Source organism: Leucopleurus acutus (assembly GCF_964270905.1).
Source record: "Leucopleurus acutus genome assembly, chromosome: 14".
Classification (NCBI taxonomy): domain Eukaryota; kingdom Metazoa; phylum Chordata; class Mammalia; order Artiodactyla; family Delphinidae; genus Leucopleurus; species Leucopleurus acutus.
In genome coordinates, this window is record NC_139156.1 from 55,830,551 (window position 1) to 55,857,986 (window position 27,436).

A 27,436-nucleotide genomic window follows, 5' to 3' on the forward strand; every position below is an offset into this window, starting at 1 on the left:
CCTGTGTCTAGTCCATTACCTTTTAGAGGAAATTGTTATGTGTTTTTAAAGTGGTTACAAGCCAAGGGCACACTCTTGTTGTTATTATTATTTTTTTTTAATTTTTTTTTTTGCGGTATGCGGGCCTCTCACCGCTGTGGCCTCCCCTGTCGCGGAGCACAGGCTCCGGACGCGCAGGCTCAGCGGCCATGGCCCACGGGCCCAGCCGCTCCGCGGCACGCGGGAACCCCCGGACCGGGGCACGAACCCCCGTCCCCCGCATCGGCAGGCGGACTCTCAAGCACTGCGCCACCAGGGAAGCCCATTTTCTTTTTCTATTGTGGTCAAGGGCACATTTTTTAAAAACTCTCAATCATGTCTCGGACTTTAGCTACAGTTACCGGAAGACAAAGTAGGTTCTGGCTCCAGTCAGCTCCCCGATTCCTGAGAAAGTCATAGCCCACTTTGTGCATCAGGTAAAGATGAGGATGGGAGGGGGAGGGGAAGGTGGGGACTCATATAAGGTGTCTATGGCTAAATGGGGAGAGATTCTGGAAACTAAAGGAGAAATTCGAATTAACTAAGGGGTAAGATCAAACATCCCAGAGAGGCAAGAATGACATGTATGTAATACAAGTTTCTTGGAGATAGCAACTGCTATTGAAAGGAGAGATATTTGTATCACTCTGAGAAGGTGATTATATTTGAGATTTGAAATCTATACTGCTGGATTCCACTTGCAGGTTCTCAGAATTTTTCTTCCCTTTTTTTTATTGTAGTAAATACACATAAAATAAGATTTTATCATTATAGCCATTTCTAAGTGTACAATTCTGTGGTTTAAGTGCATTTGCAATGTTTACAACTATCATCACTTGCAATTTCTTTTTCATTAGCACAAATTCTTTTTTTCCCTGGTTTTGTAAATAAAGTTTTATTGGTACACAGCCATGCCCATTTATTTATGTGCTGTCTCCGCTGGCTTTGCACTATAGCAGGGGTCCCCAAGCCCCGGGCCACTGACCGAACCATCAGCGGCCTGTTAAGAACCAGGCCGCACAGCAGGAGGTGGGCAGTGGGCGGCGGGCAGGCGAGCGAGCGAGCGAGCGAAGCTTCATCTGGCTCCGCGTTGCTCTCCATCGCTCACGTTACCACCTGAACTGTCCCCCCCCCATCACTCGCATGACTGCCTGAACCAGACCTCCCCACCCCCAGTCCGTGGAAAAATTGTCTTCCATGAAACCCATCCCTGGTGCCAAAAAGGCGGGGGCCCACTGCACTATAGTATCAGACTTGAGTAGTTGTAACAGAGACCCTGTGGCCTAAAATATTGACTATTCAGCTCTTTATAGAAAAACAAACAAATTCTATACACACTAAACAATATCTTTCCATCCCCACCTCCTCCAGGTCCTGGCAATCCCCCTTCTACTTCTGCCTCTCTGAATCTGATTGTTCTAGGTGCCCCATATAAGTGGAATCATACAGTATTTGTCCTTTTGTGTTTGGCTTATTTCACTTAGCAGATGTCCTCAAGGTTCATCCGTGCTGTAGTATGTGCCAGAATTTCCTTCCTTTTTTAAGGCTGAATAATATTCCACTCTATGTACAGACCCCATTTCGTTTATCCATTCATCCGTCAGTGGACATTTGGGTGCTTCCACCTTTGTCTGCTGTGAACTTGAGTGTATAGGTGGCTGTTTGAGTCCCAGCTTTCAATTCCATTTTTCCCTTTAATATACTTTTAGAACTGGCAAAATTTGAAAAGTAGGGCAAAGATGGCCATAAATTTAGACCTTGGTGACAACAGGCGGCAACTGGTGACCTGACAGTGCCACAGAAGTTTTCTCATCCTATGAACCTAATTAAATTAACAGTCCAGTTGGCCAAACTCACATGCACTTAAACCAGACAATTTCTGAAAAAGCTCGTTAGGTGCAGATTCTTGGGAGCTCCACCAGCTGATGGAATGTTTTCCCCTGGGTTTTTCAATAATTAGACAGGAAAGGTCTTTCCAACTTTAGACCTCAAATGGAAGATTTTTGTCTTGTTTGCCAAGGCAGCGGTTTTCATGCCATTGGTTAAAATATGCAGAAATGAACCTTTAAAATTCTTTGATGCAGTGGCCTAAGGTTTCAGTGTCATTAAACCTCAACTCTCAGGAAGCACACAAGTTTTAGGGAAAATTTTCTGTCTTCATGTTGCTATTGCTTTCCATCATTTCAGTTTCTTATTTCAGTTCTAAAAAATTTAGACCTTAGAGGAACACATTGAATTTTTCTGTATTTTTAAGTTGTGCAGAATGAGATGAGCATGGTCGATGAAATCCAGGATGTAAGACAGATGACCCTCCTGTGACAGCTGGGGACACTAACCTGCAGAAGTTCACACAACTCACACTCAACATGCATCCTCAGAGGGGAAGAGAGTAGGCAGTTGACTTATAACTTAGGCCCCAGATTCTTCTTTGAGGAACGTAACAAACCAAGCAGAACCCAGACCCTCCGTATCTATTTGTATTAGTCAGTTTCTCCTCCACCCTCTCCAGAAAGCCAACTGTTGTATTTAATTTGTCTGTATACCAGCAGACGCATGGTTTATAATAAACTTGTTCTTAGCGTACACTAAGGAGGAGCCTTATTGTTTTCCAGGGCTTCTCTGTATCTATAGTAATTTTGAAATTACTACCTAAGTTGAAAATGGACAGAGACACATTGCTGGGAATGTAGTTGGTTAACAAATATTGACAGACGTCCAGCATTTGTGATTAATTAGCAGAGTGTTCGTTTGTCTTTGTGTTCTTTGTCGTGTGTGTGTGTGTGTGTGCGCGTGTACATGTATATATATTCATGTCCCATGTATGCATTTATATTTATATTATTTTGTATCATGCCCCCTCAGGACGTGGGCTTCCCTTTGTTCCCTAAGATTCCCAGTCCTGAACCTAATCTAAATTCTCAACCTCTTCACATAACACTCCTGACATCTCCCATCTCAACTGAACCTGTTTTTCTTAGAGCTGTAATTTCCCTCACTTCTCTGTATGGAGGTGGCTTGTTTCTCCATAGCCCAGGGATCACTGGACACTCTGGCCCTCCATTGCCTCTTCCATCCTGTGCAAAACCTTTTCTCTTGAGGCCCCTGCCACCTGACTAAATCCCCATTCTGTCTACTCTCCCTGCTGGTGTCATCTACCGACCTCCAGGCCCCTCTGGCCATCAGCTTCCAGTCTGTGCACTTGAATGTGCTAGCCGGCCCCTGTGCGTCCCCCATCCTTGTCCTCCTGACTGCAGTGATGTTCAACCCTGCTCCACTTCAGCAGGGGTCCCTTGGATCCTACCATCACAGGGAAGGATTTAAACTCTGAAGTCCCACTCAGTGAGGGTTCATATCCTTCCAGCTTTCTTTTTCTTTCACTGCACCCAGTCTCCAAACCCCTTCTCCAGTCTTTTCTCCATATGCTTATTTATTTAACAAATGTTGATCGAGACACTTTGCTAGCTCCTGGGAATTTAATGATGAGTAAAAATGGGTATGCACCCTGTGTTCACAGAATATGCAGTCCAGTGGAGGAGAGAGGAATTGATCAAACGATTACACAAAGAAACGTAAAATTGCTCCTGTGCTAAGTGCCACAAGGTACAGACTGTGCTCATGGGGGACTTCCCTATATTATGTGAGCAGGGAAGTGATGGTGGAGTTGAGATCTGAAGGATGGATAGTCTATGAGGGGAAGTAAGTCTTCCAGGAGGAAGGAAGTGCTTGTGCAAAGGCCCTGTGGTTGGCTGGTTGGGGGGGTGTGCACACGGTAAATAAGAACTGAAATTTCCATTAGTTGGCGTCTAGAGAGGGAGAAAGTGTGAGATAAAGCCAGAGAGGAGGAAAAAGGCCAGAGTTTTCAGGGTCTTCTAAGCTGTGTCAGGGATGTTTATCTTCGTACCAAAAGCCATGGAAATCATTTGCAGCGATTGGGGGGGGGGGTCCTCGCCATTTTATATCACGTGTCCTGAAAATCCAGTCCATTCTACACTGAGTATGGCTTTATAGTATTGCATTTTTGGAAACACCAGATTTGAATGCCCACAAAATCACAGGCATTTTTTTTGTAACTATATTCTTTTATTACTTTAAAAATTATAATGATTGAATATACTCCAATCAGTATATTCATCCAATGAAATTCTTTTTTTTTTTTTTTAACATTATTGGAGTGTAATTGCTCCACAATGGTGTGTTAGCTTCTGCTCCACAACAAAGTGAATCAGCTGTACATACACACACGTTCTCACAGGCATTTTTACTAGGCTTCCTTACATTTGAATAAAGCACTGTTTTACTCTTATCTGGAAGTCCCGTGTATTTTATTTGAATGCTATAATTCTAAATACCAACTGCTGAAAGCTCCTTTTTTCTCCTTTCCCTCTTTCATCTTGAATACATCTGCACTTCAACTATTGTTTGGAGTCTTGGTTTCCAGTGAATCCACTTACGGCATTTTTGTGTAAGCACTTAACGTAAGTCAAATGTAATGCACCAGAATGTTAGGTTGGAAACTTAGGGGACATTTGGCTGTTTAAATGGCGCTGTCAAAATATTGGTTTTATACTTTACAAATCTTTTGTTATTTAGGATAACAAAAATACCTTTTTTGGTAGCAAAATTATGTCTTCTCCTATTGAGAACAGCTAATAGTTCAGGGATGAGAAAAACATACTACTAATCTTGCCATATAGTGAAGAAAAAGAAATCCTTTCCCTTTTCCCTTGAGAAAAGATTGAGACTCATTGTGAGCTTCTCGGGGTAAAACTGGCAGAAACATAGGTTTTTTAGTGAATCACCGAGGTAGGAGGAGAGGGGGCTGTGTCAGACCACCACTCAGTGCCCTGTAGCGATGGCACAGTTGAGGCACAGACGCAGGAGGCGGCAGCTAGTGGGTCTAGGTTTTTAGTTTTGTGAGATGAAAAGCCACAGGGGCAACTCACTGTGCTACTGGAAGCGCAGACTCTGAATCCGAGTGCCCATGGAGTGCACACTTGTGATTTTATGAAAGAAGCAAGCCTTTCTGACACAGATCAGTGACACACACTTATTGCCATCGTGCTGAATTACAATTATGCAGAAATGGCATACAGTTGGCATAAAAGAGCTCTGCCTTTTCAAGCCAAACAGTTTTCATCTTTCACTGTCTACAGTAACCTGTCAAGGTCCCCACTGGATAAGCATCTGTTCTAATCCCACCGTTTCACAGATTGGGAGACTGAGTCCCAGAGACATTATGTGATGTGCTCAAGAGCATGCTGCTCATCGGGGCAGAGTTGAGATTCAAACCCAGGCGGGCCTCCCTGCTGGAGTCCCGCGTTCTCCCCGCCACGTGCCAGCCACCCCATGCACCTGGTGTCTGCCCTTCCCTGGACCAGCCAGGTGGACCTGGAGCATCAGGAACTCTCCCTTCCTCCTCCTTGGTTTTCCATTCTCCTCTTCCTCTTCCACTGTGGGAGTTTGCAATGGCGGTGGTGTTATTTCTAGGTCCCCTCCTTCCTTGGACTTCTCAGAAGTGTCTGTTTATATGTGTAGCATTTATAAAATTCACAAGGACTCCTGAGTAATTTAAACTTCTGGATTCCATGCTAGTTGAGGGCAAAGATCAGGCCTGACTTAGCTATTTCAGTTTTCTATTTCCCTCTCTCCCCCTCTGGACCTCAAGCAGAGGAGTTCAATAAAGGTTGATTGTAGAGTTGTACAATTTGCCAGACCAAACATTATAATTTGGATGCTGGAATGATGTTCTCTCTCATAAACAAACCATCCCCAGATTGTTTGGCCTTGGGAGTCCTCATGTCTTTTTTTTATATAGTGCATTTTATTGCGTATAAATTATACCTCAATAAAAGAAAGTAATGTGCCTTTGGGATCCTATATCAAAAATTGTTCATTTTCTGAGGGGTCGCTGCTGCCAGTAGCTGGCTAGGCCCTGGTCAAACGTGCAGAATCATTAAGTAGGGTCATTTGTTCTGCGGTGAGCTGAGTAGAATGTGTAAAACCCGTTCAGGAGAGAATTAGTTCATCCCCCTCTCTGTATTTTTTAGAGTACTCCTAGCACGATTCTCAAAGTGTGCAGGCCTCCTACATATGTTCTAATGGGCTAATTGTTAAGGCGACATTTGTAAATTAACCTCTGACTTGAGCTAAGTGGTTTTCTCTAATGGGTTTAATTCAGTGACTCCCCGTGCTTGGCCACACATCAGATTCACTGGAGGAGCTTGTTAAAAATAGGGATATGCGGCCTCCCCCTCACCCCAGTTCTCAATTATCTGGTCCCCCCCGGTGAGGTGAGGGCTTTTAAGGAGAGCTCCTCAGGGGATAGGATTTGAGTGGCAGCAACCTTTGTGACCCTCTGCTCCAAATCCATGTCTGAAGGCCCATGTAGCCTTATGTGTGGGTTTGAAAGCGTTTGGGCCTAAACCCGAAAGCTTGAAACCAGGTTCTAGAGCAGGCAGTGTCTCCGAGGAGCCAGCTTTCCAGATTCATTCACCTCCGTATCGCATCAATGGATCTGTCTTTTCCTTGGGGAGCTTCAGTGACCTGAGGGAGGATATTCTGTGCTTCGCCATACTGTTGTGCATTTTTCTGAACTTTCCAAGACATTTGGAAGGTTTTCAGGGTCTGCTCGAATTTCCATCGTGAAGATGGCTGTGTCTTTCTCCTCTCTGCTCACCAAGTATCATCAGACTTTTGTTTTTATATAATTTTACGCTTTTTAAAATTTTTATTATTTATTTATTTTTTTGGCCGCCCAGCATGTGGGTCTTAGTTTCCCTGACCAGGGATGGAACCTGCGCCCGCTGAATTGGAAGCATAGAGTCTTCCCACTGGACTGCTAGGGAAGTCCCATATCATCAGACTTCTGGTGTCAGGTGTTGGGGACAGGCATTCTTTTAGTATACTGTGTGTGTGTGTGTGTGTGTGTGTGTGTGTGTGTGTGTGTGTGTACCTAGCATTCTTCTGTACAAACACATGTCATATCTGATCTTAGAGTTTTGAAAATAGATGACTCACGGGCACCATTGTTCCAATGACATTTATCAAACTGCTTTTGTTTTTAGGAATCTGGCGCTCTATAAATATCACTCAGGACTCAGTACCAGCACACAGCGTACGGGTGTTTGCAGTAAACCTAAGAATATGGCAATTAGCACTACGCAGGGTAGCCAAGGTGATGTGGCGAACCCAGACTATGAAGAGTTAGGAAGGCTGGCCGGGCTCTCATGACAGGCACAGGGTGCGCTGAGAGGGACTGCTCACCTCATCCCTCGTGTCAGACTGTGTCCACACACTCTCGTTTGCGACAGTACTTTGTAAAAGTGCTTGGTCATTGTTAGGGGTGTTCCGCGACTCAGCTGCTAGATGGCAGATGTTTCCCGGTCTCTTTCCTTGGTCTCAGCTTACCATGTCCCTTGGGCTGCCTTGCCCCTGGCCCCTGGGACTGTAGCTGCTCACGGAAGGATTCCCAGCGGCCCTCCCCCTTAATGAAGGGGTATTAGAGTAGCCATAACGCGTCGGAAGAAGGGACACTTTGAGAAGGGAGTGGCTGTTGAGACAAGAACCTCTGCTGTTCCCGCCCTTCCCTAGCTCCTCCATTTATGTATGTCCCATCTAGTCCATATCTTACTATATATTGACTCTACCTGTACCCTACAATTGAGCACTAATTGCATAATAGCACAGGACTCATCTATGTAAGGGTTACTGCAGAAAAAGAGCGTATTTTATGACTCCAAGTGGATTTCTTCCTTTTGTTTTTCCTAGGGCCTTGTGCATAGCAAATGTGAAATACTTAGGTGGTTATTTGGGGCTGCTCTGTAATGTAACCATTACCACTTAGGCTCAAATCTAATCATTTTGTATAGTTGGACTGAAGTTTTTCATTTTTAGAGTAGGGTTCTCAGACAGTGGGGTGTTTGCCAGAGATAGAGATGAGAGATGAGAGATGCAAGATGAGAGAGAACTAGCCCTTTGCGAGGGCCCTGTAGAAGATTCATCTGTTGGATTCCTATTTTCATGGCCAGATCCAAAGGATTGATTCCTTATCTGCAGCACCCGGATCTGGGTTGACAATGTAATCAAGCCTGACATGATAAAGAGCCATTTAGCAAGTTTAAAAATCGCAGGCATGGTGGCCGCCAGTACCGAGAAGCAGATCCTCCCCCGCCCCATTGATCATTTCTTGCCTGGAGGCAGGTGGCTGGGGGATGGGGATGGGACAGTTCGGACACCCTGTACCCCATTGAGAGTCTTCCAGCTGAACGTGTGGACCCAAGAATAGGTCCACTCCTCAGAACCTTCAGCTCCTGGGAACTGTGGAGTCATCTTCCTCCTGGGTTTCTCTCCCTCCCTCATCCTGTCAGAGCGATGCTGCTATTTGACTTTGCATCTGAAGAGAGCAAGAGGCCGCCCCTGCTGTCACTGGCTGATTCGCTTAAAGCTGCACATTACTCCCCATCACAGAGGCAGCTGGAACACATCAGTGTCAGCTACTTTGTCCCCTCCGATGCTGGGAAGTCATCGTCATGGCAGGAGAGCTTAGATTTTTGAGCCCATTTCAGAATGATGCAGATACGGTGTGCAGGAACTTTTTCCCTTTCTTTTCCCTTTCTCTCCTCCCCTTTCCCCCATCCTTTGCCCTCATCTTCTCTCTAGCTTTAATGGCCTAAGCCTGCACAGCCCGCTCTGAGAGAAGCTCTGCACTCACGGATGCGCGCACACACACACACACACACACACACACACACACGCAGCCAAATTGCCAGAGATTAGTCTTGCATCAGCTGTTTATGAATGAAGAAGAGGTCCTTCCCCTCTGATCTGGCCACACCCCTTCTCTTTGCAGCATTTTGAGAATGAGGTCAGGGCCCGGATCTAACTGCTTATGTCTCAGAAATAGCACAGATCAAAATTAATCTTAAGCTACTTGATTTGCTGCCTCATTCAGATAATAGAGGGAAAAGCAGAGGCTTCTTGATGTGTTTGTTTTTGTGTATAACTTTGCAAGAAATGAATGAATGAATGAGTGCATGTGTGAGGAGAGAGACTGAGGTGAGCCTGCCAGGGGCATTAGCCCTGGGCCGAGGGTAATTACTGACAGACTGCAGGAGTTTCCTTGGATTCAGCTGGAGCCCGTTTCAGTTTTTAAAACACAATGGAAGAATAAAATCAGCCACGGTGGTGTATTGTTTTAATACTTCCTTTCATAAGGGGAATTCATCAGAGGCTATGAAGCCACATATTCCTTGTATAATATCCAGTTGTTTCAACTGTCAGTTGTCTGCTTTGTACCCACTATCCATGGAATGCATGTAACTCCATGGCATTTTGTAAATGTTTTAAGTGAATAGGTATGCAGAGTTCGTTTTCTATCAGCCATTTTGGCTCACGTGCATGTGAACACACACACACACACACACACACACACACACACACACACACGACTCCATCATGCCTAATCGTCACATAAATCGGGATTCACCTCTATCCGCCAGCCAATGCCACAGGGACGTCAATTTGAAGATATGCCGAAGAGGCTGACACTTCTCACACCCTTCACCCTGCAGTCCCGTTAGGATATTAGCACGTCTCCTAGATATTTATTGCCCCCTGGCATTATGCGTAATGGTGGTGTTTAGTTTTTGTTCTCAAGCTTCGTTGTTGGCTCTTGGCGTCTTTTATATTTTTGTACCTCCTTCTAGTTGCACTCCTGGCCTCCTCTGTGAAGGAGTAAATAAAGAAATTAGAGTGTGGAGTGAGGACAGAAGTGTCAGCGTCAGCCTCACGTGCTGCATATTCGTTTGATGGACTTTACTGTGACAGGTATCCTTTGGAGGAGATGCCAAAACTGTCTTTTGTATCAGTGGTGATTTTGAGTGAAGAGTGAAAAGAAGAAGAACGTTGTCATATACCTGGCCAATCGTATGACCTAATTTGGCTCCCTGCGCCTAAACTGTCTCCAGAACACCCGAGAAGTAGTACAACCACATGCGCACACACACGTTCATGCAATGAATATAAATATACGTACATGCGCATATATGGACATTTAGACACCAAATTTGTGCTTTTTGATTAATATTTCTTGTATAGAAACGGAAAGTAAGCTAGTAAATTAGTGTTTGTTTAGGGTCGGTGGTAGGAACAGGTATAACTGTTAAATGGGCAGGAGGGATTTTTCCGGGGTGATGAAAATGTTCTGCAAGTAGATGACACTGCTGGTTGCACAACTTGATAAATTTACTCAAAGTCATTGATTGAACTGTACGCTTAAAATGGGTGAATTTATGGTATGTAAATGGTACCTCAGCAAAGCTGTTAAAAATTGATGTCCTCGTCTCTGAGTTCCTTTGGGGCCTAGGTTACATATAATATGAAAAATTGTATCCCTGCAATTTTTTTACCTGCTTTTTTCCCACTGAAGTGTGTTGACTTCAGCTGCAGAGAAGCTGGACCCTGAGGTAACAGGGCCAGATGAAACCCCAGTGCCCAGGGATACAAAAGTCTGCCCTGCGCCCTGTTGGCCAGCAGTGAGGTTGCTGTCCACTGCAAGGTGAGGAGCCGTGCGCAGGGTAGTATGTGGGCGCAGCAAGGGGGCGACACTGCCAAGCAGGCCCCTGAAAACACCATGTTCCGAGCTGCAGCTGCATGTGTCCAGAAAATAAATAAGTAAACTTCCCAGCATTCAGCCCTTAACTGATGGTGTTTTTCTCTTCTTTTGCAGGTGGTGTTAGTCTTTGCTCTCAGCATTGGTGCACTTGTAATATACTTCATAGATTCGTCAAAGTGAGTATTCAAATACGTTGTCTTGCCCTCTTTTCTCAAACCATCACGAGCCTTTACATTGATCCGTTGATTTCCTTTAACACCAACCTTTGCCAGAGCCTCCTGAGTGTGGAAGGCTTTTGGAGGAAGGCAGGGCTGTCTGTGCGGATTTTCTGAATGGGAAAGCAAGCTCTCATGAGGAAGACTTACTTTGATTACGCTGGCCTAGGAGGGCGGGAGAGGAATCTGAGGTCATCACACCTTTTCCCTGGGTATTACTGATTTTCAAATAGCTGTTTCCTGGTGCGATATTTGCACTGAAGGTGTCAAGAGGTCAGAAGGGCTCTGGTGTGAATTTGCAACCTCTGAGAGAGTCATGGTGTCCAGTCGGTGAGGGTCTGAGCCATTCTTGCCGTGGTGATAGGAACCTTTTCTGGTGAGGGTTTCCAAAGCTTTACTCTTATTGGAGGTCAGCATAGAAAGCCTGATGCTGTCCTTTGTGCCTGCCAACTGAATATTCAGCTGAAGCGTCACTGGCTGGTGCTTCTTGACTTGTGAAGGTAAGGAGATGGGATGGAGGGGTTTGTGATGACTCCCAGAGGTGGAGGCCCATGGCCATCTGAGATTTCCTATAGTGGACACTCGTGCAGACCCCTGGGGCGCCGGCTGAGTGAACTGGTGCTCTGGGGTGAGCCTGGGGTGGGGTCTGTCTGAGCCATGGACAGAAAAGGCTTTGAAGGAGGCAGAAGGGGGCACTGAGCGGAGCTGCTAGGTGGCAGCCAGTTCTGCCCTGGTTCCTGCACGTGTCACCCCCTCGGTACATCATTTGTTCCAAATGTTCTGTCGCAAGCTTGAAGTTGACAGCATTCGGGAAACGGGAGCTGAGCTGGTCTGACTCCTTTCTGTGGGGACATGCACCTGACACCTGGATGGTGGCCTTCAGCTCTTTGCCTACCTCATCCACTGTAGGAGTGGTTTTGATTCCCTGAGCTCTCACCCTGGTACACCTGGATGCTGGAGTTTGATCTGAGGAAACCTGCCTGGTATCCCTGTTGGCTCAGAGCCTCGTGTGCCTGAATTTTGAGCTCAGCGTTCTCTTTCTGTCGTAATTTCATGCATGCCTAAACTCTGAATTTCTCAGAGTTACTGGTCACCAGCCAAAGGATTTTGTGCATTTGGGTGTTGAGCCAAAATCATGCCAAGGAAAATAAAGAAAACATCATCACCTGTCGCTGGGAACCAGCCACATCTGGAATATCAGCGGCCCTTCAGCCCATCCCCATGCACAAGGCTGGGCTGCCCTTGCCCATCTCAGGTGGAGGGGCCTTGAAAAGTCCTCCAGGAGTTGAGATTCCACGCACTCTTCCATCAACTCTTCCTGGCCGAGAAAGAGAAGAGTTTTTTAAGTTTGGAAAACTCCAATTGGCATGTCATTGAAGGTAAGCCCCATTTAAACATCTCCTCTTAATAATTCTCGATCCTATTTTAATTGAACCAAAGATCTTTTAAAGCTCCTGGTCTTACCTCTCCATTTTCTCCCCAGGGGTGAGGAGTACTCTCACAAGTCATGGGGTGCGTACCCTGCCAACTTCTGTGCCGGGGCTCAGAAGGTACTTTCCGGCATGTAGTCTGTGAGCCCCAGCGGGCAAACCCTCAACGTGGAGGTGAGTGTGGTGATCGGCCAGAAGGACAGGTGCCTTGGCGCCTTCTTTCCTTGTCTCTTCCTTTTTGCACCTCTGTATTTCTCAGAAATAAAGTGCTCTTGTAAGATGGATTTGAATTGTGTCCTTTTTTATAGTCTCTGCTATGGGGCGGTCTTCTGCTCTGTAGTTCTTGGTGTTCTCGGCTCCACGTGAAAGGAGGGAAAGGAATAGAATCTCCCAAGGCAAGACCCTCTTCCCTGGATGCCCTGCACCACTTCAGTGTCCTTTGGATTTAGTTATGATTCTGCTGAGCCTGGGAAAGCCAGTACTGGGAACCCTCTCTGGTTCTGGTTTCTCTTATAAACTTGCAAGGAGTCTATTCTAAGAATGGCCCTTCAGTCCTGTGCTCAGCTTTTCCCAGCAAAAATGCTAAGAATCTTAGAACCAAGACTGTCCTCACTCTCCCCGGGGACTATTTCAGCCTGATCCTAACCTCAGTCTTTCTTCTCTGTCCCTAAACTGAGTGGTTTGGCATAGTGAGCGTTTTTGTTTATAAGAAGGTCTTATGTTTATTTGTGTAGCCCTTTCTGCTTTTCATTGGAATTACTACATTGGGTTCCGAGGTCAAACCCCAGGAGTTTGTCCTACGGGGGAACTCATCAGCATAGTCAATACCAAGGGTCTACTGTCTTCCTGGGGAAAGCCAGTAAGGATGCTTCCTGTGTAAGTGAGGGGATGAATTAAAGTAGAATCTAAAAGTTACCTCCACGATAGGCCATAGATTCATTCCCAGGAATGAAAAAAGAGCCCATTAGATAAATTATAATCAAGCATAGTAAACAGGATAAGAAGTTCTGTCCACATATAAGATGCAAATGAAAAGCGGGTAAGAAAGCAGAATGTAAATTCTTAAAATTCATCCCTCCCTCTCATTCAAAACTCTCACCGGTTTTACACACTCGTGGTTTGGCTGGCCATCTGGGCATCTTGGAAAGAGAGCTTCAAACGTCTCTTGGAAGTTACGCTAAATCGTCACCCTGGGAAAAAGTGTACCTAGTGTTCTTCAGATGAATTTTAGTTAGTATTTATACTCTTCAAATAAATAAATTAAAAGACAGTGCATAGGCTTTCCGTTGTGTGAACCTAACTGGGCAGACATGGTCCGTGAAATGGCTTGTCTCGGTGAGTTTTAACCAACATGGTGGGGAATGCGCCACAGCACAAGTTCAAGATGTGAGGCTCTCTGACCTAGCCCTTTAAATAGTGCACGGAACACACGTTAATATAGAAAACAGGCTCTGTTGGTCGGCTCTGTTAACTCACTGTCAGGGCAGGCCAATGCAGGTTGTATGAGTGGACAGGCAGTTCAGATAAATGTCATAATTGGTGGGTTTATGATTTTCTTAACCTTTCAAAGCTTATTTCACCATCAAGAGTCGGCAGGTAAGTCATTTCCAAAGACTTCTTCTCCCAAACTTCTTTCCTTTTCCATTGGTAAGTCAGGATGGATCCCTGAGTAGCTCTTTTACATTCAAGGGTTTGGGAGGCCCTTCTTTGGGTGTGATTTTCTTAGAGTGGTCACCACAGAAGAAATCACTTGTGCAGCCTCAACTGATTACTATCTGGCCGAGACAGATTGTGCTCAGAGCTCCTAGACTGGAAAGCCAAAGAGAATTACATGAAACTATGTTAACGTTATGCTTCATCATCCCAGCAGTAGACTTTCTAGAAACACCCAAGCAGAGGGAGATGTTCCACCCAATCTTTGGATGGACACAGCTGTCAGTTCCTTAGCAGACACAGAGAAGCATTAAGCCCACCACACACAGTAGTTCCATCCCCCGCAAAGACATTGAATGGCCACACGAGGCAGATACTATCCCAAAAAACTCCAGTTCTTTTTCCTTCTTTTTTTCCTTCCAGTTTTATTGAGATATGATTGACATACAGCACTGTATAAGTTAAGGTGTACAGCATAATGATTTGACTTACGTACGTCATGAAATGATGACCCCAATAAGTTTAGTGAACACCCAGCATCTCACATAGATACAAAATTTAAAAGAAAAAAGAGTTTTTTTCCATGTGATGAGCACTCCTAGGATTTACTCTCTTTAACTTTCATTCTTTTTAAAGGTGCCCAATTTAAGGCACTCCAACTTCTAATTTTGACGTCTCTCGATACCTACACCCCCCCCCTTTACTTCCACATATTCTGATCTTCTGTGAAGCAAAGATTTTTTTTAAATTGTATAATGAAGTCAGAAGTGCCCCGAGACGCCCCGTGGGTGATACTGTCACCGTTGCTGGTCCCATCCCTGTCTGTTTCCTCCCTTTGACATAGGATCAGTAATTCTTCTCTAACAGATAAAGAAAAAAAGAAAAAAGACCCAAAGGTGTCAGTGTGAGGGCAGGATTCATGGACTGCGTAATGCATCAGTTCCTGCTGCTTCTAGAATTCTCAAGGGAAGAACGTTGGAAGAGGTAGAGGCTCAGGGCCCTGGGTATTTGCAGGTTTTCCAGGGGTATTCTTGGAAAGGATGACTCACCTGTGTGAAGCTATTTATCCCTTTGATTCATGTTTAAACTCCACTACTTCTTATGCTGCAGTTCAGTGCATTATGAATATTTAATGTTGCACACACTGAAAAGGAAGGTCAAGTCCTGCTCACTGGTGACTTCATTGCTGGCTTGTGTCTCTAAAAGGCACGCTGCCTGCTGTGAGCAGAGTAAAGCTGAAAGGTTATACATTGTTAAATTTTTCCTTAATGGCTTTATCTGCTCCAAAATGGCTGGTACACAGTGGGGGCACCTGCTGACTTCACCGGTCTTTGCTCTCGGCTTCTGGTATCAGCAGTGCTGTTTTGGGGGGTATGGACATTAGGAAGGGGAAGGGAAAAGCAGCACGAATTTTAGAGAGCATCCAAAATTTGGACCAGCTTCCAGGCTGCCAGTGGTGTTGGCGCTGTGAAAGGGGCCTTCCCCCAGTCCTTAGGATTTTACATTTGTACTCAGTGATTCATTCATTTTATATCCATTCATTCATTCGTTCATTCATTTGAGACAGTTGCAGTGTGATCATGCTGAATATTTTCCACACGGTCAAATTGCTTGAGGTTGGTTATAGTTAAAGAAAACTGTCTTTAAGATTGCAGTAGGGGCTTCCCTGGTGGTGCAGTGGTTGAGAGTCCGCCTGCCGATGCAGGGGACATGGGTTCGTGCCCCGGTCCGGGAGGATCCCACATGCCGCGGAGCGGCTGGGCCCGTGAGCCATGGCCGCTGAGCCTGCGCGTCCGGAGCCTGTGCTCTGCAACGGGAGAGGCCACAGCAGTGAGAGGCCCGCGTACCACAAAAAAAAAAAAAAAAAAAAAAGATTGCAGTAGAAATTGACCAGATTGTTTTCATAGTCTCTAAAAATAACATGGGCATCATTGATGTAATGCGATACCAAGAGCTTTAACAGAACTGGCTAGTTACCCCACCATTTTACCTGCCCAAATCTTCACACAGCCAGGCTCTAATCCCTTTGCCTAGAAATTCTCCTGAAAAGGGAAGAGAGGGCCGGGTGGTAGAGGGAAGAACATTCACTGATTCTGTGCTGTGTCAAGGTCTAGCACTAAGCACTTTAAAATGAATTATATGTGCAGTCTCATTAAATTCTCCCAGCAACTTGAAAGGGTGGGTACTATGACCTTTCCCACTTTACAGATGAAACTGCAACGTTTGCCCAAAACCATGCAGCTAGTAAGTTGTGGAGCCAGGATTTGAATCCATGTGTTTGAAGGAACCTCTTTTCCAAGTCAGGAAGTAAAATTCCAGATGTGGAAGCGACTACGTGGGTTCAGTGAGATGTTTCAAGAGAGGTCACGTCGCCTCATCCTGCCAATTCATCTGTCTTGTTTTCTCGTTTGTTCTTCGTCTCCCCATTTCGCACCTTCGGGGCCAAGTCTGCAAGGCAGCTGTGCTCACGAGGGTCCTGTGAGTCTTCTCACCGGGACATGGGGCGTGTGGGCCATGTGCTGCCTCATGTCTGTCTGGGCCTTGATTCATTTCTCCCTAAACTGTGGCTCTAAAAATACTCTCTTCCGTTTCATCTCAGTGGGGTGGCAGCATTTTGTGATGGACTAAGGTCAAGTTAGCAAAGAACAGGGAAAGTTGATCATGTCCTAAGGAGCCCTCCGCCTTAAGGGATTCGTTCTTTCCCGGTGGAAAGTCCCTTTGCCCTCCCAATCCTTACCTAGGTCTCTGAGCCAGTTATTTGGCAGACTAAAGTAGACAACCAGAGAGTCTCTCCTTCCCCATTAGTTTCTTTTGTCTCTTTAGAGAGTTGCAGCGTATAGTTAATGTGTTATACTTTTGCATTGTGTGCTTACAGAGTTAGTTAGTGCATTGTGTGCATATCAAACCCGTGGACTTTAGGAAAATTTGATCCCAAGGAGGTTTCTTTGGAGGTCTTTGAAACCATGTAAGATATCCAGCCTCCACCTCCAGTCTTGTTATTACCCACAGTGCACACAGGTGTTGACCTCGTAGTGGGCACCTGGCAGAGCTGTGAGGACAGTGTAGGTTACTTCCACGATAGTGCATTGTAACCTGTAAAGGACTGTGAATGCTACTTTCACTGTCACCATTAGCACACCCCCTGCCCCACAGCAGGAACAGCCGGGCAGCCCGTGGCATCGAGAAGGAAGCTCACCATTTTATTCTGGACCCAGCTCCTTTATGGAACCTGATCTTTCTTGTAGTATTCTGAGAGATCTGCTTTTAGCCCCTTTTCGAGAACTCATGGCATTTCACCTTTGTTGAGGAAGTCAACACAAATCGCTGTGTGTGCAAAGCGTCTCCGTATTCTTTCTTTCCTTTTTAAATACTCCCCCCAATTTTCTCCATCCCTCACTGACATTTTTACTGCCAGGCTTTGGTTTGGAAAATTACGGGTAGGGAAAGTTCAAGGGCAGGATGTTCAGAACAGCACTGCACATCTGTGAAGGGAGCAGGGCAGGAGAGCCAGCAGCTGTTGAAAGAATGGCATGTCAGATGGTGGGGGAGGGGAGCCCACTGCAGGCGGGGTGGGGGGAAGAGGAGACGCCTTCGGGGCAGAGAGGCTGTAAATAACTCCCAATGGGAAGTCCTGTCCCCTTTCAGAATTTAACCTTGAATGGCAACCCTTGATGCTCAGGCATGGGAGCAACCCGAACTCAACCATCCTACCTCATCTGGTTTTGCAAATTGCCCTTCTTTCATCAGTGGGCTGTAAACCTGGTAGAGAAGACGGGTGTGCCAAGGGGGTAAGCGCTCTTGTTCCTTCCGTCTTGCACGCTGTGCAGTGGTCTCAGCTTCCTTGCTCACGTCTCACTTTGAGGGAGACACAGAGGCACCGCATGCGACCGCACTTGGAGGCATCAAGGGAACTGCTCGTCTTTGGCATTTCCTGAGGCAAAAGTCAGGGGCTGTTAGGAGCCGGAAGGAAGATGGAGCTAGACCTTCCAGGCTTACTGCAAAAGACGACTTTAGAATAAAATGCTAGAACTTGAAGAGGCTTCGGAGCCCGCCTGGTAACACTGTTCCCTGCGCCTCAGCGTCCTCTCCTGGCGAGTGAGGGCTGAGTGACCTTCTCCAGGTCACTCAACTAGCCAGGGACTGAACTAGAGCCAGAAGTCAGAGCTCTTCCTGCCCAGACCAGTCCCTTCTCTACTTGATCTTTTGGTTTCTTTCTACTAAATAAGAAATGAATAAAGATGTGATAGTGAATATTATCCATTGACTAGCAATGCCCATAATGACCTTTTACTCAATTCCGGAATTTCAGGCTGTTATCTTGGGGGACACTTCAGGGGCATGGAAAAGAACAAAGATAATCCCAGGTGGAAAAGAGCAAACCCAGCCAGGTGGGTGCGTAGGAGATTAGTTTATTTCATCGCCATTGGCGAGAGGCTTTGAATTTCCTGATTTTATGGTCCTGCTTTTCTTTCTTTCTTTTTATTTTTCTTTTTCCTGTACTATTTCAGAGGGGAAGTAAGAGTTCAGCTCTCTTGTGGAAGGTTGACCAGGCTGAGTGCGTTGGTCTGGGCTGTTTGGAATTCATTACACATAACTTTTGAGGACATTTTGCCCCACTGCTCATTTGTTTCTCCAGTGAAAACACCATCTGACAACTATTTCTATAAATCCATATCTACTCTACCCTCCAAAATTAGAATGAATTATTTCTTCTCTTTTCACCACTCTCTAGGATTTAAAAGGAAACCCTTGGATTATCTGACACTCTCTCAGCCCTCTGGCTTTTTTTTTTTTTCTTTAAAAAGAATGATTGTTTCAGGGCAAATGAAGAAGATGCATTCCCTTTAAGGCCCAGTAAGCTATCTATGTCTTCTGCAATTAACATGTGTTTATACCGCCAGAGGGCTGGATCTTCTCATTGCCCAGCTCTGGTCCTTTACCCAAAGCCACAGGCAGACATGCACTCAGAAACTGCCAAGAGATCAGTACGGAAGCCAGCTAGAGGGAAAGGTTAGAGCTCAGAATGGTTTAATCCAAACACAGGGACAGAACTCATGCTTAACACAGCCATGGTTGTGCTGAGGTGTGGTGTTGACGGCTACAGCTTCATCACGGGGTTTATGGGCTGCACACAGACGTGACCTCTGCCTTTGCTTTTATTCCTCTTGTCCTTCTTCCTGACAGCCTGACAAATTAAAGCTTTGGGGAGACCCTGGTCAGTGATGAGTTATTTGTGTTGTAAAAATAGAACCAATTGCAGTAAGGATGCCCTTGGGACTTTTTGGATGTACGTGTCACTGTTCCCGGAATTTGGGAGAAGGGCATGTGTATGTTTGTGTGTGCACGCATGTGTGTACGTAGGGGACAATCCTGTCCCACCTGTGAGTGGATGGGAAAGCATAGCATGGGAGGATTGGCCACCAGTCTCATCATAATAACAGAGATGGGGCTGAGAGCCACGTACCTTAAAGGTATCAATAAAGTAATAGATGTATGTTAAGTACTGACTGTGTGTGAGATATTTTTCTAGGTATTAGGGGATTTCAAGTACTGTGTATAAGGCTAGATTTTTTTCCCATTAAGATGTTTAAATTATATATATTTTCACAAGGTTCAGGAAGTCCGGCCGTAAATATAGGAAAAATGAGGTAACAAAACAAGGTAACAAGTGAGGTATCCCTAGGCTATATATCATCAATTTCTAATATGAGCTTTGCTAACAATAAGTGCTGAAGGTTCAGAAGCTGGAAAGATAGCTGGATCTTACAGAGTGTTTCGGCCCCGGGGAGATTTTGAGTTGAGGAGACAGAAAACTCAGCCTCCCACCCACCTCTAGGCCCATAAGAGGGGCTCTCACTATGGCGCACACTTTGGCCTCTTGGATTTTGTTTTCAGTATGTGCTGAGTCCAGCGAAGCCCTGCCTTGAAGTTGGCCTCCAAGATTAAGGACTGAGAGTGCTTTCAGAATGGCATAACGGAATCAGAAAAGCAAACTGTCTCTAGTGGTGGTAATACCTCTTCTCCAGCTGCACACGATGAAAACCTTTGGACACTTTTCCAGAAGTGGCTGGCTGAAAGGCAGCTGCTCCGTCCTTTTGAAACTGAGGTCAGGGTGTAATGTGCCTTACAGGGGCCTCGTTTATGAATTTGCCACGTGCAGAGCATCCAGGGGCATGGGGGGATGACAGTCCTGGCTAAGTGAGGTCATGCTATGGGCACACCCGCCACGGCTCAACCCGAGCTGCCGGCCTGGAGACCAGCATTTGCCTGGAGGGGCTGCACAGTGATTTTCGTGGGCTCTAGGTACTTTTGCCTTCTTGGGTCTCTTTCTCCAAAAAGAATATTAAAAGTTACGTTTTACTGCTGTGTTCCTCTAAAGATGAGTATAATCCAGGCGAGAGTCATTATGACCTATTCATTGTTATATTTATTTTTTCCTTCTGGTTTTAAAGAAATTGGAATTCATCCATTTTTGTGGTTGGCTAGAAGTGTGGTGGGCCCTCGGCCCTGAGTCTGCAGTGCCTGATGGAGAAGTTGGCTCTTTCTCCTCCCTTCCTGTCAGCCTCAACCGTCTGGAAGTTTTCACAGATAAGAAAACATGCCCAGAGACAGACGCCTCTTACCACACCCCTCCCAGTGTCATCTAATTGTTTCAGATGAGAAAATAAAACTAAACATTCCATTTCAAACCACGTCTTATGATTTGGCTTTGGGAAATATTAACGTCAGCAACCCATCATTTAATCAAAAATGGCACCCGTGGTTATGTCAGTTTTTAAAAGAAAACCGAATAATCTTGCTTTCCTGTTGCGTTTGGGAGACACACGTGCTTTGTCCGTTCTCATATCTGAAAATGAGTCTTGCCAGTGTAAGAGGTCTGTTCACTGAAAGTACCACAGTAAAAAAGAACGTTTCCTGCACCGAGGTTTGCAAGCTCAAGTAGAAAGGGGTGGGCAGATGTTAGAAATGAGGCAAGCAGGTATGTGAGACCAGGAGGCGCTGAGAGCCCGAGCCTTCCCTGAAATGACTTCCCAGCTCCGGCTGACTGTCCGCAAGCAAAAATGCAGACTCGTACAGGCAGATCTTCCCCTGTTTCAGAGAGAAGAGAAGAAATTGGGCCTTCATGTTGAATCTTCAGTTTTAAAATATTGCCCACGACTCCACCACTTTTAAAAGTACTCTGTGGGCCAAACAAAACACCTCCGTAGGCCGTTTTCAGTCTCTGTTCTAAACTGTCTCTCTTTTTGGTCTTGAATTAGCTCTGCTCCCTGAGTGCCAGAAAATACTCTTAACCCTTGGACCTCTGTCTCCCAAAAAGGGGCCCTTCTCTCTCCATGGTGAGGAGTCCTTGGTCTCTACACGTCCCAGCTTGTTTCCCGTTTAACACGTCTTCCAACGCTGCATAAGTGAATGTCCACCTTTCTCTAGGCAAATGCTGTATGTCACAGCAATAAATCACCCACAACTTACTGTAAATCCCCAAAGCCACGTATCACTAACTCTACATCGTCCCTGAAAAGAACGTCATTAGGACCTCATAAACATACACTCTGTTTATTTAAGAACTGCAAGAGTTTTTCTAAACATGGTTGCTAAGTCACAAGAGTGTATTTTCCAGGACATAAATGGAAGTGAACATAACCCCCTTAAATTGTCAGATTCTTTATAAGAAAAGAGGCCCAAATCTGTCTGTTCTACTAGTGTATTAACTGGACCAAAACAGAGTTGATTATACTAAGCGTGTCAGTGTTGATAATTGCTCGAGACCGTGTTCTGACTTGCTCAGCTAAATGGGCACATTGCATGAACTTTGGTTTAATTTCTAACATATGTGGGTATAAAAGCATGGGTTAACATAGATGAACCCGGGCTGTAGTTTCATAACCCTTAAAGTTCCCAATTTGCTGAGCGTTAGGGTCAGCTGATGAAACTCTTATGTTATGGCCCCTTCAAAAACAAAACCGAAAGCATCTCTGGACCTTTCTCCCCAGATATGGTCTCAAGTCTGAGCTGTATCGCTATCTCCTGACTTTTCACTTTTTGCATGGAAACTTGGCAGTTCATTTTAGGATAGCATTAAGCTCTGCTTCAATATAGAACCCAGAGCTCAGATATTTTCAGAGCTGGAAAAGAGATGACCATTCCATTATGATAACCCTGATTCTAGTAGAGCTGCTTCGTCGGTCTGATGTCCAAATGGAAAATACTCATACTGCCTTTCACTGATCATGATTCTCTCAGGAGGACACCATAGGTAGGGTTCCAGGGTCTACCTATTAGATGTTGGAATCTACAGTAAGGCATTTGTCCTCCTCAACAAAGATATTCTACCCATGTTCCTAGTCATGCAGATCTCCTATTCAGAGTCCTCGTTTCTTCCTTTGAGAGCTGGTGTTTTTACCTCGTCCTCCCAGCCCCCCTCAGAAAGTGCAGAAAATGAACCCACAACCCAATTTGAGATACACTTGATCTTGATGCCCTGGAGGGAACTGCAGAGCCCTTATGTAGAGACAGGTGAAGAGCGTGAGGCTGTTGGATGATCCCACCTGGCACATGCTTTTTCCTCTAGCAGCGGGAGCAAGTGGGCGAGGAGTGCATTAAGGATTTCGCCCTCTTCATAATAGCATGAACAGGAATAATAAGGCAAGGTCTGTAAAGAGCGGCATGAATAATTGAGATGTGGGCTTCCCTGGTGGCGCAGTGGTTGAGAATCTGCCTGCTAATGCAGGGGACACGGGTTCGAGTCCTGGTCCGGGAAGATCCCACATGCCGCAGAGCAACTAGGCCCGTGAGCCACAAGTACTGAGCCTGCGCGTCCGGAGCCTGTGCTCCGCAACAAGAGAGGCCGCGATAGCGAGAGGCCCACGCATCGCGATGAAGAGTGGCCCCCGCTTGCCGCAAGTAGAGAAAGCCCTGGCACAGAAACGATGACTCAACACAGCAAAAATAAATAAATTAATTAATAAACTCCTACCCTCAACATCTTAAAAAATAAAAATAATAAAAAAATAATAATTGAGATGTGCTCTGGGCAGCCATGCAGCCTGGCTGTGCCTTCGAGCACAGTCTGTTATCAAGTACGTGGTGAGGCCGGGGGGTAGGCAGGGAGGGGGCACGTGGTGCCTGTGTGGCTCATGCATGCGTGTACATATGCTAGGAGGAGGACGAATGAGTAACAGTTGGGAGCTACGTCAAGTACAATGATAGAGAGCACTGTGTGTAGATTACCGTGTACGATGGTGGTGGTTCTTTTGTGGGTCAAGCACCTTTTTGGGGATTTGATGAGTGCTATAGGAATTTTTGCCTGCCAGGGACCCTCGAGTTGGTCCATGAACCCTAAGCTAAGGGTCTCTGCTCTGTAGATGATCCTTGGCTCATCTGCTCACTCATTCCTGTTTCTTGTGCCATTAAGATCAGGTGGCAGACAGAGGGCAGGCTTCATAGCCAAAGATTAAGCGGAGATTGATTGGGAATCCTCCGCCTTCTGCCATACAAAACACGTCTCCGTGTGAGTTTCTCTGCAGTGAATATCTCTTCTTTTTTTTTTTTAACATCTTTATTGGAGTATAATTGCTTTACAATGGTGTGTTAGTTTCTGCTTTATAACAAAGTGCATCAGTTATACATATGTTCCCATATCTCTTCCCTCTTGCGTCTCGCTCCCTCCCACCCTCCCTATCCCACCCCTCTAGGTGGTCACAAAGCACCGAGCTGATCTCCCTGTGCTATGCGGCTGCTTCCTACTAGCTATCTATTTTACATTTGGTAGTGTATCTCTTCTTGTCATACCCTTTCCCCCACTGCTTTTGAAATCTTGAAAATGTAGGGGCACTGCTGATGAGACCAGGGAAGGGAGGCCCCAGACCCCCCCCCCCCCCAGCTCTTCCTTTAATACCAGGCAACACAGAAAGCAGTATGTAAAGTGGGATGGGTCTATAGGGCAGAGCCTAAGTACTCTTTGTTTTCTGCATCTCTTATTCATTGTGGGTAAGCATCTGTTTTTAGGGGAAATTTTCCTCCTTGATCTGTGAGTCAGGGAGGCAAATAATCTCCAGCCAAAACCACCCCTTCCGAGACCCAGCTCTGGAGCACTGGGACCTGGGCATCGTTGGGGTCCCCAAATAGATGCAGAACGCGGCTGCCACCTCTCCCCAAGGCTGTGACTCTTCCGCACCCCTGGAGAGTCGCTGGGGACCGCAGTGGGTGCATGCGGCCAGTCTTCAGACCAGTGTGACAGAAAACGGAAGAGTGGCTTCTGAGAGAAGCCCCATCTTCCCTCAGTTCCCTGCCTCCTTTGGATTTCTTGCTGCCCTCACCCGTCTCCAAGCCGGTCGACTGTGACAGTTTAATTGGTGCAGGGAAGGCAGGATGGGGAGAAGCAGGCGTGGGTGACTGGCGTTCTGGAAGAAGGAGATTCCCCGGAGACGGATGAGGGCAACCCTGACAGACAGGCTTCAGAGGGCTGCGTGCAGGCAGAAGGTCACTGGCCCTTGCTTGAAAAGAGCACTGAGTGAAGAGGGGACTTTGCCAGCCCCCTCCTCCCCGAGCTGACTGGGCAGGATTGTACATTCATCGTGTTGTCGATACCCCGTCCACTGAGGGGCGGGGAGGTCGGCTGGGGGGCTCTGGCTGGGAATGAGAATGGGTGGAAAGGAAAGGCAGTGCTGTCCAGTGGTTAGCAGCAGGCTCTGGAATCAGACCTTCATGGACTTAATCCTGCTCTACCACTTGAGTGCTGTGTGTCCTTGGGTAAGCTGGTTAACCTCTCCCAGCTTTGTGCAATAGGGTGAAAATGGTGGTGAGGGATGATGCTAATGCCTTCCTTGGAGCAGTGTGTGGTGAGAATTAGGTGACGCATGTAAAACCTCTTCGTATACTGCCCAGCATGAAAGGGGCCAAAAAAGCACTAGATATGATTGTTATTGTCCTTTGGAGGTTTGTTTTGAAACTTTACGTCAGGTCTTCAAAGAGACGCGATGTGACCACGTTAAAGTTAAGGGGACCAAAAAAACCCAAGATGTATTGCAAAGCAGCAACGTGATTAATTATCAAGGTAGTGGGCAGGACCTGAGTGTCTTAAAGCTGCAAATCTCAACTCGTTACTGATTTGTAAAAGCATTACAGTGGGCCACGGCAATCATCTTTAAAAAGAGGAGATTGGACCTTAGATAAAAATATTGCTCTGGAAGGTCAGTGTGATTATGTGAAACTTTTCTTTCAGTAATATATACAGATCTCTATATACTGTGTAAACATAAGTGTGTACTGGTTTGTGCTGTAAGATTTATTTCTTCCTGTGGGTTTTGCTTAAAAGCAGTTTGAGAAACACAAGCTTTGAGTCCAGAAGAGGGCATGCTTTCTGGGCTGCAGTAATTTAGGGCATCTTCAGGGAGGAAGGGAGACTAGGTCTGGGTCCCCGGGCATGGGTGGAACTTAGATAATACAGAAGAAGGGGAGAGGGTGAGCAGTCCACAAAGACCACTCACTTCTGACACCAACTGCAGGTTCAGGGAGCTCCCCAAACCACCCCCAGCTTTGATAATTTGTTAGAAGGACCACAGAACTCACTGAAAGCTGTTATGCTCACAGCCAGTTTACTACAAGGAAAGGATCAGCTAAGTATGTGTATTAGCGTACAGTATTTGCTTTTCTCTTTCTGTATATGGAATCTAAAAAAAAAAAAAATGGTTCTGAAGAACCTAGGGGCAGGACAGGAATAAAGACGCAGACGTAGAGAATGGACTTGAGGACAGGGGGAGGGGGAAGGGTAAGCTGGGACAAAGTGAGAGAGTGGCATGGACATATATACACTACCAAACGTAAAATAGAAAGCTAGTGGGAAGCAGCTGCATAGCACAGGGGATCAGTTCGGTGCTTTGTGTCCACCTAGAGGAGTGGGTTAGGGAGGGTGAGAGGGAGACGCAAGAGGGAGGGGATATGGGGACATGTGTACGTATAGCTGATTAACTGTGTTATACAGCAGAAACCAACACAACGCTGTAAAGCAATTATACTCCAGTAAAGATGTTAAAAAAAAAAAGTGAAAAAAAAGAAATCAGCCAAGGGAAGAGACTCACAGGGCAGACACAGGGAAATACCAAGCACAGAGCTTCCACACTGTCCTCTCCCTTTGCAGTCATGACAGTGGCACTTTTCCAGCATTGATGCCTAACAGTATGAGGAATTCTGCAAACCTGGGAAGCTCACTGAACCTCAGAGCTTTACTGGGACTCAATCACGTAAACCTGGGTGACGGCTCACGTGGCTGACCTTACTATTCAGCCACTTTGGAGCTTGACAGATTCCACGTGACCCAAAGCCTCCATGTATATCACACTGTTGGACTTTCTTGTGTGGTTTACCACCCTCCCCCTGCTCCCAATCTCATTGTTACTACCTGACTGACCCAAGACCCCCAGGCAAAGACTTTGTTCAGACATGACATCCCAAGGACTGAGAGAATGCCTCCCAGCAGCTGAGGGCCAAGGGCAGACTTCTCTTGGGCAAGGCTAACATCTTTACAGCAGAGTCAATGGGGGGACTGGGCTGGCTGGAGGGAGGGGTCTCTCTTGGAGAAGACTGGGGGGGTGTCTTTCGATCACACGCATGAATAGTAGAGGAGAGGGAAATACTACTTTAGAAAATGTGGTGTTTCCCGGGTCTGTTAATGTCAGGAAAATCACCATTGAATGTGATTATCTGTCCCCTCGGTCCCCGTGCACACCCAAGCTGAATAACTTGTCAGGTGAGCCTGCAGCTGGTAAAATGAAACTGGGCACAGGGTCCAGGAAGGGGGCCGCTGGATGCATGCTCCCCATGTGACCGAGCTGCCCGGGGCGCAGTGGGCCTCTGTTTTCACCCCATTTGCTGCCATCTCAAAGTGACCAGGAGTCTTCCTGTGCCCTGTTCCTTTGCAGACCCAATGGATGGGTCTCCAGGTGCCCTTGGCAGCTTTGGTAAGGAGAACATCTGTCTCCTTGCTTCAGTTTAACTTCCCTACTGTAAGGCTGGATGAGGTCGAAACCAGAAAACACTGAGACCTCAAGCTGGGGATAAAATGCAGATCCAGTGTATCATCAGGCCATGCTGCCTGCTTGCCACCTGACAAATGAGACAATCTCCAGCCAGGGACAGTTTGTAATTGTGCAATCAAATTAACTTGGATTTCAGCTTAATGAAGTGCTTAATGTCCCGAATGAGGCCGAGCCCTAATATTTAGAGAAACAAGCTGGACCCCAGGAAAGCAAAGAACAGACTTCAGTTAATGCCTATTAGTATTAATTGTGCTTGCAAAATAAACCTTTTCAAATATTCATCCTCTCATGTGAGGCAGTCCAGTAGTTTTGCTAAGGGGTTTTTCTGCTGTGGCTCGTAAACAGGACAGTGGAAAGAACATTCTACTGGAAATGTCTGCTGAACTCTACATCCTAGGGCATATTTCTTAACTTCACAGGATTTCAGCTTTCTCAACTGGACAATAAGAAAAATCCTCCTCCCTTTCTCTGAAA

General features: G+C 46.1%; 1 protein-coding gene across 22 annotated transcripts in view; it reads left to right on the forward strand.

Annotated features, from left to right (window-relative positions):
- The window catches only part of KCNMA1 (potassium calcium-activated channel subfamily M alpha 1), a gene marked incomplete at both ends in the record, with an annotated part of 741,342 nt that overhangs the window by 363,448 nt on the left and 350,458 nt on the right, over positions 1-27,436 (forward strand). For all 22 annotated transcript variants that reach the window (XM_082854819.1, XM_082854826.1, XM_082854808.1 and 19 more), the window contains one exon: positions 10,745-10,806. In XM_082854819.1, coding sequence (XP_082710945.1) covers positions 10,745-10,806 — 62 coding nt within the window. The remainder of the gene's footprint in view (positions 1-10,744; positions 10,807-27,436) is intronic.